The 12,582-nt window shown below is 33.6% G+C and overlaps 1 protein-coding gene across 2 annotated transcripts in view; it reads right to left on the bottom strand.

Annotated features, from left to right (window-relative positions):
* LOC112917506 (ovostatin homolog 2-like) overlaps positions 1–12,582 on the bottom strand; it is a 51,682-nt gene that overhangs the window by 19,616 nt on the left and 19,484 nt on the right. For both annotated transcript variants that reach the window (XM_072766048.1, XM_072766049.1), the window contains exons 16-23: positions 9,532–9,702; positions 8,586–8,733; positions 5,954–6,059; positions 5,308–5,536; positions 4,814–4,943; positions 2,404–2,522; positions 1,674–1,725; positions 827–910 (exon numbers count right to left, since the gene is read on the bottom strand). In XM_072766048.1, coding sequence (XP_072622149.1) covers positions 827–910; positions 1,674–1,725; positions 2,404–2,522; positions 4,814–4,943; positions 5,308–5,536; positions 5,954–6,059; positions 8,586–8,733; positions 9,532–9,702 — 1,039 coding nt within the window. The remainder of the gene's footprint in view (positions 1–826; positions 911–1,673; positions 1,726–2,403; positions 2,523–4,813; positions 4,944–5,307; positions 5,537–5,953; positions 6,060–8,585; positions 8,734–9,531; positions 9,703–12,582) is intronic.

The following is a 12,582-nucleotide window of genomic DNA, read 5'->3' as shown; positions in this document are numbered from 1 at the left end:
ATATTAAATTTATTTTATTAATAATATTAATATTTAATTAATAATAATTTAATTAATAATAATATTAAATATTAAATATTACCTTTTTTGAGTGCTAAATATTTATTTTAAATATTATATATTATTTATATATTTATATATTTTATAATATTATAAATATTATTAATATTATTATTAATATTAAGTATTTATTGTACTTTAAATTGTACTTAAAAGGTGGAAACAAGGAAAGTTTTCATGAGGTAATTCTAAAGAGAAGTTAGGCATGAAAGGTGAAGTTAATGGAGTTTCTGGTATGAAAAATATTTCTGAAAATCTCATTACCAGAGAGAAGAGGAAGTTAGAATGTGTGTTTGTTTGCTTGTTTGTTCTTCAAGAAACTGACCCTGTGGATTATGAACTGTAATCCATCACTCCTAAAGAAGTATTAATGCTAGAAAAAAGTTTACCTCTTATAAAATGATATTTTACTGTTACTGAGGAAATTCCCACCATCTTTAACAAGCAGAATTTATTCTGATTCTTCAAAAGGGAATTTAATATTTCAGAAGAATGAGCTATATAACAGAAGGCTTTGTTTTCTAAATGCCAGTCATCATCCAGCAAAACAAGTGTTTCCCGGGACATAGACTTGAAAATGGTACTGTAATTCCTTTAGATCCCACATGGAAACAAGCATAGAGGATGAACCTTCAACAGTACTTCCCTCCAGCTAATACTTTAGAAAAATTTCTCCATCATGTTATTTTAAGGATTATTATTTTTTAAAGATTATCTCAATCAAAATTTTCAAAGCATCACGAAAGACAAAATTTAACGAACTTACCAATGACAGTGACAAAGGCCCTGGCTGATCCTTCTACTACATTGTTTGGCAAGTCCAAAACTACCTGTTTGGAGGCTTTGGTTCCTAGAAAGAAAATATCGATAAAGATAATGTGATAATTTTCTTTTATAAACTGTAGCAGCTGATCTGTGGGACCAATATATTAGGAAGTAGATTCCATTATTTACTTTTATTTTGCAAGTTCTTGTTAGAAAAGATAAAACTGACATCTCTGATCTAGTTTAAAATCATGGTACATACAGAAAATGGTATATATATGTTATGTATTGGATAATGGCCCTTATCTTCCATTAGTTTAGTGCCTAAACTTCTATGTATCAAAAAAATGCAAAAAAACTACTGACTGTGACATATAAAATAGCACACACAAAAGGTAAAGCTTGGAGAGTCCCACTAAAATCAGATCATCATCAACAAGATGGCCACAAAGCAGGTGATGGAGGGACAGTGATGTAGCTCTCAGTTGCTTTATCCCAAGAGTACAAAGGGCATAATCATGATCTTCCTCTGTCCAATACTGTGCCACGATCACATGACAAGAGGAACCAAAAATATATAAGATGGGAAAAATAGGCTGTGGCAGACCAATGTCATAGGTGAACTAAAAAAATCAAAAAACCAAAAAACCTCTCATACTTTTTGTTAGCCAAAATTATACAATGAAAATAAGGCGTGAAATGAAGTAACCCTCCATTAGATCCTTAAAATGTAATCACTGAAATGACTCAATATGGCAAGGGAACCAACGTGGAAGGAGAGGAAATAAGTTGACTCTGTTGATAAATTTTCTTTGGGACCAATCTGACCACTTAAAGGATCCTCTTACCTTTTGTACAGATAAGGAAACTTTGGGTCATTTCTTTTTCAATACCTTCAGGCTGTCAAAGAGTAAACAAAAAGCACAAAATGAGTCTGGGTCACCTTCTATGTAGGAAACGTTATCAAGCCTCAGCTCAGATAGGCACAATTGGCACATTATTTGTCCCTGGGAGATGATCCATTTGTTGCTCCCTTTTGTTTAAATTTGAAGATCACTGTATAGTACCCACTTTAGTCCTTGTGTTCCCACAATTCAGACAGAGATAACTTTGATGTCATTGTGGGACAATCTCCACTCCTCTGATCCTGTCTAGCATCTCCAATAGACAAATGAACATGTTTTGCAGGGTAGGGACAGGCCAAGAGGCAACATGAGAATTACGCACTGACCAGTGTTAATTCTTTTTGAGGGTGATGAGAACTACATGGGAGTGTAGGACAAGTAGATCTGTCTTGGATTTGAGAGTTGGTTTAAAAAGGGAAGGGAAGAGCAACAGGAAACATGAGTCAGGAGAAGGAAAATATCATCAAACCTTTTTTGAGTGTTAAGTTTTACTATCCAGGGGTCAGATATTAATTAAGGAAAGGATGAATTTTATTGCTGTTTTATTTCATATAAAATGTTATGTATTGTGTCAAAAGTAACTGTAGTCAATCAAGTTTATTCAAGAAGAATGTCTTTACATATTTAACTTATTTCTTATCTGGAAGGGCTTGATACTTTTGTATGTACATACCTCTACCAACAGACTTTTGACCACAGTATCTTTCCAGTTTAGATTCTGCTGCTCAGTTGCTTCTTTTGGGCAGGCACTACTTTGTCTGGACTCAGCAACTACAGTGATATTCACTTTACCTGGAAAACATTCCAGAATATAAGTTAAATTGATGACTGGTCCATCTGTAAAGGGAAATTATTAAAGTCTAATGAACCACATCTTGAATCCAATGAACTGAATACTATCATCATATTTATGCTTGACCAAAATAACTTGCTTTTTCTCCTGCTTGAAGATAATTTGGTATGTTCTGTTTTACCTGTTTCAAGATTCCTTACATTGAATGAATGATTCATTACCTTAAAAACGCAAAAAACAAATAAATAAACAAATAAGGAGCAGAATCAGACCTATAAATACAGAGAACAAACTGATGGTAGCCAGAGAGATGGGGGTGGGGGAGGATGAGCAAAATGGGTGAAGGGGAGTGGAGATCCAGGCTTCCAGTTATGGAATGAATTGTCATGGGACTAAAAGGCACAATAGGGGGAATATATAATAATATCATCATAGCCTTGTATGGTGACAGATGGTAACTATACTTGTGGTAGCACAGCATAACCTATAGTGATGATGAATCACTAAGTTGTACACCTGACACTTATGTAACATTGTGGGCCAACTATACTCAAACAAAAAAATTTTAAACACCAACCAACCAAAAAATAAGTGATTCATTTACTTAATTAAAAAGTAAGAAATTTTAAGGAAAAATAATAATTTGCAAAGCCAACAGAGCCAATTCCCTGATAATTGATTGTTTATGAAGGTTACATAGACCAATATGCAGACAAAACATCAAATAACCAGGACTCCTAACTTTCCCCAAATTTGAACAAACAAAAATAGTAAAATATGACATGGTGGAAAGGGCGTTAGATTTAAATTAGTGTTAGCAAGGAGTAGTTTTTTTTTTTAACTTCCTGTGAATCACAGATCATGAAATTAAAACTGATCTTCAGTTTCCTTGTCAAAATTAGAAGACTGAAAAGGATCATTCTTTTGGTTTAGTATTACTGTATGCCTAAACACCAATATATATATATATATATATATATATATATATATATATATATATATATAATATATTATAGTATATATATTATATAGTATACTATATATAGTAATATACATATAATATAGTAAATATATAACTAGTTATATATAGTAAATTATATATATAATATATATACTATAATAAATATATACATAAGTATATATTTACTATTCTTGTTTTTGCTTATGGTTGTGTTTTGTCTCATTTGCTTCTTTTTAAGAAAGCCTTTGATTCTCCATTCTTAGAACTATGTCCCCCACTTAGTGTCATAAAAGTTGCCATAAAAAATGCCATGTAGTATTCTATCTTAATTGCCAGGTTTAGATTTTTGAAGACCTACTATAGTCAGAACAATTGAGAAACAAAATCTAACAGGAAAACTAGTTTTAATCAGACCAACCTCACAGGTGAACTAAAATGATCTCATAAGTAAACCCAGTGCTGTCCCAAATAATACAATGAATATGGGACATGAAATAAAGGAAATTTAATGACAGTATTTTACATAAGTGATAATGCATATCATGCCTCTACCACATCTAGTGTTTTCTGTTTACTAGATTCTTTTTACCTTTCCTTTCCCTTATATTTTCAACAAGATATTTTCAAATTTATTTTTCTATATTGCAGACAGTATAAGCTTGAAGACAATACTCTTCTCAGTGTTTGATCTCCATCCAAGTGTTCAGTATTTTTGATGTCTCATGATATAATTAGTAAACTTGCAAATCCTGGCAATCATTGTGATTGAGGAGAAATTTTGGTAGGTTACATGTTTATGATATAGGCGAAGGAGTAAGTTAGAAGTGAAGGAACTAGGCCACATTAATGAAAATATAATCTTCTTTTAGTATATGATGTGCGGATTTGATAAATCATGAAAATTGGCATTTATATTGTATTTCAATCACATTATGCTTTTATGCAATTGAATGGTAGTTTTGCTCTACATAAGCATAAGCAACTGGAATTAGATGATAAAAATAGAATTTTTTTAAATAGAATTTTTAATTGAGAATTTTAAAAAAGGGGAGGGAGAAAATTCTGTTTGTGCAGAAGGTGTAAGGGAAATAAATGAAAGGAATAAAAATAGGCTGGTTTCCCCCTTCACCTATTTTACCCATCCCAAGGATTAAGAGTATACTTATCATGATGAGCCTTAAATAGCATATAGAATTATTGAATCACTATATTGTGCACCTGAAACTAATATATGTTAACTAATTGGAATTAAAAGTAAAAAAAAAAAAAAAAAAAAAAAAGAAAGACCCTGGCTTTCCATGAGACATTGGCATATACATAGCTGCTTACCCAATATTTTAGGTAATAGAGTCCAGACATATGTTTTCTTCTCTCCAGCTTGGATAACCTCGCTGCCATTGTTTATAGGGGTGCTGATATTTGCCTCAAAATCCTGGGATGCTTCCAACTGAACAGAAATCTAAAAAAACAGTCATGCAATGAGGGTGACACTCTAAATACTTTACTGTTACTACTCTTCTTCCCTTCTTGAGAAAGTTAACTATTTTAAGTTGGCAAAAATTAAAGATACCAAATGACTTCTCACAAGAAGAAAAATAGGGTAGAACACTCATCATTATGAAAGGACATTGTCAAGTAGTATTTAAATCTTTGCTGTGAATTAAAGCAACAGTTTTTGTCCAGGGAATATGGAAACAGGTCTCATCACTTTGTAGTACCATTTTGCACTTGAATAGAAAGAAGATGGCAATAGTTAAGGAAAACATTGAGGGATCTCTTGGCCATGTTAGATTTTTGTCTCCATGTCAAAGGCAGCAACTTACCTCTACACATGTGTTCAGGTAGCTGAAGACATTGACAATCAAATCAGATTGTTCATTTCGAACAACTGAAAAAGGCAAGGTCATTTCAACAAAGAAAGGTTGGGAGATTTCCAGGGTAGCTGTTGATGAAATGCCAAATCCAGCATCACCATTCACACAGAAGCCATTTGCCTGCCACTGTGTTATAGTATCAGGGATAACGAAGGACAGATTTGCTGAGCCTGAGGAACTAAGGAGAGATCATTGATAAAATGCATTCTTTATCTAAACAAGGAAACTAAATTTAGTCCAGAGCAAGCAAAGGTATATTAACCAAAGGTTAAAAGTAAGTTAAGATGTTTAGACAGGGCATTAAAAAACAATCTCGAGAGCTGGATTTCTATGAAATTTATCCTTAAAAATGTCACATTTCTTTAAACACTGAATTATTTTTTAAAAATTGAGGCAGCTTACATCTATGTGCATGAGATTAATAAATGAGGAATGTTAGGGAAAAAATTGAAATATGGGGTCAGTACATACAAATGAATATATTACATATTTTACAAATATGGTATTGATTTATATATCCAGAAATAAATTTGAAGAAATAACCACAAAAAGAAAATAGAAATAAAGACACAGGAGAGAAAACTCAAAAACTCACTCGACACTGACAAGGTCCCATATCCATGTCTCTGGAAAGTTTGTCCGTACTGTTTCTATTATAGCCTGTCCTACATTGTCAAAATTCTCCTTCAAGCTTTCATGAGCTAAAAGAAAAGAGAATGATTTCTTTGGAGAGAATGAAGGTATGGGTTTCAATGGCACACATCTATCAACTATGTCTTTATCCACACATGGTCAGTGTGAAGCAAAATAGGGCTTTGCTCCTGGCATTACTGGCATTGCCAATAAATGTACATTTCAACCAAGGCATCAGCATTTTGATGTTCAAATCTCTGCCACTACTAAAAACAGCAACAAACAGACAAAAACAGCAATTGGTCTACATTATTTTTCCACAGCCAAATTTAGAGAAAGTTATATTCATTTATTGAATTGAGTTTCTCATTTGACAATATAGTGTTAGTTCCATTATGCTAACATTACTTTCCCTAAAGTTTCTAGGGACATTAATATTACTAGTTCTAAAGAACACTTTCTTTCATTTGCCTTGCCTCTAGTCCATATTTGACATTCTTCATCACCGTGTTCCTTTCAAACTGTCACTGTTGTTAACCTCTGTGATAGCACATCCTTCTAGTTCTTTTTCCTTTGCCACTCTCATTTTGCCATTCTCATTTGAGGATGTAATTAGTCCCTCTTCGACTTGTTACTAAGAGCTCTGTTTTAGGTCCTCTTCTTTGCGTTATACACTGTCTCCATATACTCACACATGGTGCCATTACAATGTGTGAGCTGATGACTGCCCCCCCCCCCCCCCCCCCCGCCCCATCTCTGTGTCTCCTGCCTGGACCTTTCTTCGGAGTCCCAGACTTATGCATGTCGTACCCTTATACACACATTTCTTCTAAAATGCTTTTTAGGCATTTCAAATGAAACTGTTCCAAAAGTAAATGGATTATATCCTCCCCCAGTATTTCCTGTCTCCTTGAGAGGTACCAAGATCCACTTGCCCAAATCAGAAACTGAAGAATTGTCCTTGATCCCATGCCCCATCCTACGTTTCCCATCCTAACCAATCGGATGAAAACTACTTGAAAACAGCTCTCAAATCTATCCACATTTTTCTATTTCCAGTGTCTTTTTATGGTGGTCCAAGTACCGCCATCTCTCAATTTGATTACTAGCATTTAGAATATTTCATACAAACAGCCCAAATCCCAATCCCCTTTTCCATAGAGCAACCAGAGATATCTTTTAAAAACACATATTAGATTGTTTGCTGAAAACTTGTCAATAGTGCATTACTGATTAAGATGCAGTCCAAACTCTTGGAATGTCCTACAAGGTCTACATAGCTATCTACCTTCTTAGCTTGTCTTTCAGAGTACTTTCTCCCTGCTTGGAATGCCCTTCTATCTCTTTCGGTGGGTGGTGTCTTACTCATCTTTCACTTCTTGGTATAAATGCTACTTCCTTTAGGGGCATATAATAAGCCCTTGGAGATTTGAAATTAAGGTCTTCTACTCATATTCTTTCCATATAATGCACTCTCCCAAGGCTTTTGGAATTACCTGTTTCACTATAATGCTTCCCTGTTAGACTAAAAGTTCCAGGAGAGTAGAAAATAAGCCACTGCATTTACAATGTGTGACTCAGTTCCTGGCCTCAATAAATGCTTCTTGAGTGAGTTAGCAAATGCATAACTGAAGAAAAAAGAGATTAAAATGAATGATTCTGGGTTTCAAAATATTTTATTGAAACATACTAAAAAATTGAAATGTTTCTGATAAAGTTTACTGAATATGGTGTCATTGAGTAGCAGAAAAATGGAAAGCCCAACCTCTTGATTAGGACTTCAGAGTAGTTTCAGACTCTGGACTTCATAGGGCTTCTTGATTCCTCACTGAGTCCACCCTTGTTTAAAGTTGTCAGGCCTTTCACTTTTCTTGAGGAGTTTTAGTACTCATCTTTATGATCATCCCGACTTCAATCACTATACTAATTCAATGTTATGTAGAAGGACTTAAGGGTGTTATTCAAGTTTTTTCAGACCTGGAATTCAGCTTCGATTTTAGTTCCACTTTGATGATCTTGTTGCATTTTGCTTCCCTGTCTAAATTTCTGTTTTGAAAATCTTCTTGGCTACCTCATTTATCTAAGACTATGGCTGACTTTTTGTGCTTACAGCCTTTCCAATAGAAAGTGGACTGGTATTTGAACATGCTTCTCTGATGCCAGCTTTTTGGCTCTCTGGGAGTTAAAATATCTTTGCCCTGAACTCTATGTATTATGGTTTATACATAATAAAGGAATAAGGGCCCTTTAAGGACACCTCATTCTTCTGTCTCATAATCACTTGTAATGACTGTCTTCCTATATCACTACACGTTGCCTACTTTCTATGCTCTTCTGATATTGTGTTCTACCAATAAAAATAAACTTTCATAGTTGAAGCAAATTTTTTCTTAAAAAAAAAAAAAAAAGCAAAACAAAACCATTTCCGGTCAGCCTTATCCTGCTTTATTCACTTGCAGATGGATTTCTAATTGTAGCCAAAGACATGGCATAATTCACATGTAAACCCCAATTTTTATAGCTTTATCCCAAATACACCCAATTCTATGAATTCTTTTAGCCATCTCCCAGATACAAAATTCTAGATTACCCACATGCAATTCTGGATGGGGCATAACTGTATATCGGTGCATATTCTTCTGGGGCTGAATATGATGGCCTAGAGAATGGCAACCTTCCCTCCATTGAACATACTTCTGGTTTCCGGTAATGAAGATTGGTAAAGACTTTCAGACCCATACCCTTCCAAGAAACAAACAACAAAAGAAAGTTGTGAATTTCTTTCATGTAAGATCTAAAAAAGGGCTATTAACTATATTATAATTATAAGTAGATGATAAATACAGGTGTCCTCCACTAGCAAGGTCTGGGATTTTCAAGTCACCTTTATTTGATGTATGGAAAGTTTTTAGTTTGGAACAAAAATGATAAGCACTAGGATTTGTCTAGCATTTTTGTTCTAGGATTTTGCTAAGTATTTAAAATTGTTCCCCATTTAATTTGATGGGAGAAATACTTATGAGATAAGCACTATCATCACCCTAATTAACATCAAACACAAACACACATACACACATAATGCATAGTCAGTCTTGTGGAGAGCTGGGACAAAACTAACATCTGTCTAATTATATGCCCTTTTTCTCCTATACATCTAACTTCAATTATAAAGATCCCTTTGTGGAGGCCTCAGCATACCTAATTGATAGCCTAGATATAGATGGAGCCTGCACTATATTTTAGCATCTTCATTTGATGATTTCTGCATAATATTTATTGCAATAAATTGACTGTTTCATTATTTAAACATGAGATTTCATAACTTCATTGTCACTTATTTTTAACAAAAGAGAGAAAAATCAACAAAAATTAATATCTCCTTTTAATAAGACAATTTCTGAATGATCTTTAAACAAATTATGGACACCAATCTCTACAAATAGGAAGAAAAATATACAATGAATAAAACATAGATATGCACAATGAATACTAAAATCAAAATTGAGATGAAACAATTTTAAAAATATTAAATGATCTTACCCTGAGAATATCATAGATGTCTCCATCCCCATAGTTGCTTACAGGTATGTAATACAAACCATTGTAAAACATATCCTTTTGAGGAATGCAAGGTTCAAGCTTGCCATCATCAAGGTTGAGACCATGATGGAAATAACCATATAGTTCTATATTTGGAAGCAGGCTGTACACCTATGAGAAAAATCACATGGTTCACAATGATTTTAAGCATTCCTTTTATTTTTACAAAATTGGCAAGGTTTGTGCTGTAATGATTTGTTCTTTTCTTTAAGGAAGTAACCATCACATAGAAGACATGAATAGCCAATTTTCTAAAGAAGCATCCAGATGGTTAACAGAGACATAGAGAGATGTTCAACAGCACTCATAATCAGAAAAATACTAGCCAAACCAGGATGAGATACCACCTCACACCTGTCAGAATGGCTAAAATTAACAACACAGGAAACAACAGACATTGGTGAGGATGTGGAGAAAGGGGAACCCTCTTGCACTGTTGTTGTGAATGCAAACTGATGCAGCCACTCTGGAAAACAGTACGGAGATTCCTCAAAATTGAAAATAAAACTACTCTATGATCCAGCAGTTGCACTACTAGATAAAAACCCAAAGGATACAAAAATACAGATTCAAAGGAGTACACGAACCCCAATGTTTATAGCAGCATTATCAACAATAGACAAACTATGGAAAGACCTCAGATGTCCACTGACTGATAAATAGATAAAAAAAAGATGTGGTATATATACACAATGGAATATTACTCAGCCATCCAAAAGGATAAAATCTTGCCAATCACAATGGCATGGATGGATCTAGAGGGTATTATGCTAAGCAAAATAAGTCACTCAGAGAAAGATAAATACCATATGATTTCACTCATATGTGGAATTTAAGAAAGAAAACAGATAATCATATGGGAGGGGATAAAGAGAGAGAGGAAAATCATAACAAACTCTTAAAGATAGAGAACAAATTGAGGGTGATGGGTTAGAAGGGTGATGGGATATTAAGGATGGCACTTGTCATGTTGAGCACTGGCTGTTGTATGTAAATGATGGATCACTCACTGAATTCTACTCCTGAAACCACTATTGTACTCTATGTTAACTAACTAGAATTTAAATAAAAATTTTGAAGGAAAAAAAAAAGCAGATCCAAGATATTTAATCTAACACTTTTGAGTCAACTTATCCTTTCAGAAGAGGAAAATTTCAATTTTTTTTTGAGGTGGTCAATTTCATGTTCATAACATTTTTCAGGTTTGGTTAGGACTTAGGATAGCTTGTAAGAAAGAGATGACTGAAGATCTGTGGATTAATCCAAGGCCTAGTTTACAGATGATCCATTGCATTTATAATGCTAGGACCCCGAGTCATCTGGTAGCTGATTCTAAATCTTCTCAAATATCCTTCCAAAACAAATATAAGGTCAAAGAGAAATAATAACGCATAGATGTATCTTTAACATTACTAGGATATAGATAATACCATGACCTTCAAATTCCTTGTCAGTAAAGAAATTAACACCAAATTCCAACAGAGCTCCATACTTCTGAAAATCTGAGGGTATGGAAAGTTGGAGGGAAGACTTAACTGAGTATAAGGAGAAAGAAGAGACTAGATGGAGAAATGAGAGGAAATACAACAAATCTACTCCAGATAAAGAAAACATAACATTCTGTATCAAAATATGAGTCCTAGTTTTTGACTCAATATAGGATACAGGAAAGGGGATTGAAAAGAATCTGCCTGGAAGTGGCAGCTCCCAAAAGCATAGCTGAAGGGAAATAGATAATTAGAGCACGTGTGATGTCCCTTGGAAAGAGAAAAAATTTGCCAATTTCTCCACCACTATTTCCTACATTAACATTTTTTAAAAAAGAAAATGCATTTCATTAAAATAACAGGAAAAGGCACTCTTTACTCAAGAATACTGTCCAGAAAAATATCAAGAACTGGAGAAAATTAATTCCATAGAAAATTGAATAAGATAAAATAGAAAATGCAAATTGAAACATTTTAGCCAATGTAACTTTTCTGCTAAAGAAACTAACTAACTGAATAAATAAGTACACAGAAAAGCCATCCCAAAACACTTTGTATAAATCAAATATTCTCAAACATTCATTTGGGGTATTAAAAAAGCACCATGAATTAGAAATTCAATAAAGAAAAAATGAAAGTGAACAAAACCTAGGAAGAAATAAAATGGTAATTTATTAAAGTTGGAAATAGTCAAAATAATATCAGAAATAAACTCTATAAGAAGTTCAAGAAAAAATAGATTGAAAGTGAACTTTAAAAAGCAGCATATAAGATAGAATGAAAATGAGAGAAAAAGAAATTAAAATGAGGCATAGGCAGAGTAGTTGAATTGGAAAGCCAGCAAAGAAAATCCAGTAGAGTTACAGAGTTTTTCTAGAAAGAGGAAAATAGAAAAACTCATGTTTAAAATTATAATTCAAGACAAAATCTGGAAATGAAAGATGAATTTACACAATGCATAGGTCTACTGAATATCTGGTAAAAATTCTCCCAAACAATAGATTCTGAGAGATGTTTTATTTATTTTTTATCTTTATTTTTTCTGATAGATGTTTTAATAAAACCATTAGACTTCAAATATAAAGGAAAAAAAGCCCAGGCAAATAAATAAATGAGTTTTCAGTGAAATGCTAAATACAAATATTATAGAATTTCTAAAAAATGATGATGCAATTGCTATAGATCAGAATCTAAGGGATACATTAAAAGTATACCTTACTTTTTTTTTAAAGATTTTATTTATTTATTCATGAGACACATACAGAGAGAGAGAGAGAGAGAGGCAGAGACACAGAGGGAGAAGCAGGCTCCATGCAGGGAGCCCGACGTGGGACTCAATCCCAGGTCTCGAGGATCAGGCTCTGGGCTGAAGGCAGTGCTAAACCACTGAACCACCCGGGCTGCCCAAAAAGTATACCTTTCTGATGGCTGAGTAATATTCCATTATATACATATGCTTAAGATTCTCTTTCTCCCTCTGCCTCCTACCTCTTGTTCATACACT

Source organism: Vulpes vulpes, chromosome 8 (genome assembly GCF_048418805.1).
Source record: "Vulpes vulpes isolate BD-2025 chromosome 8, VulVul3, whole genome shotgun sequence".
NCBI classification, from domain to species: Eukaryota; Metazoa; Chordata; class Mammalia; order Carnivora; family Canidae; genus Vulpes; species Vulpes vulpes.
This window is presented reverse-complemented; position numbering and strand designations above follow the sequence as displayed.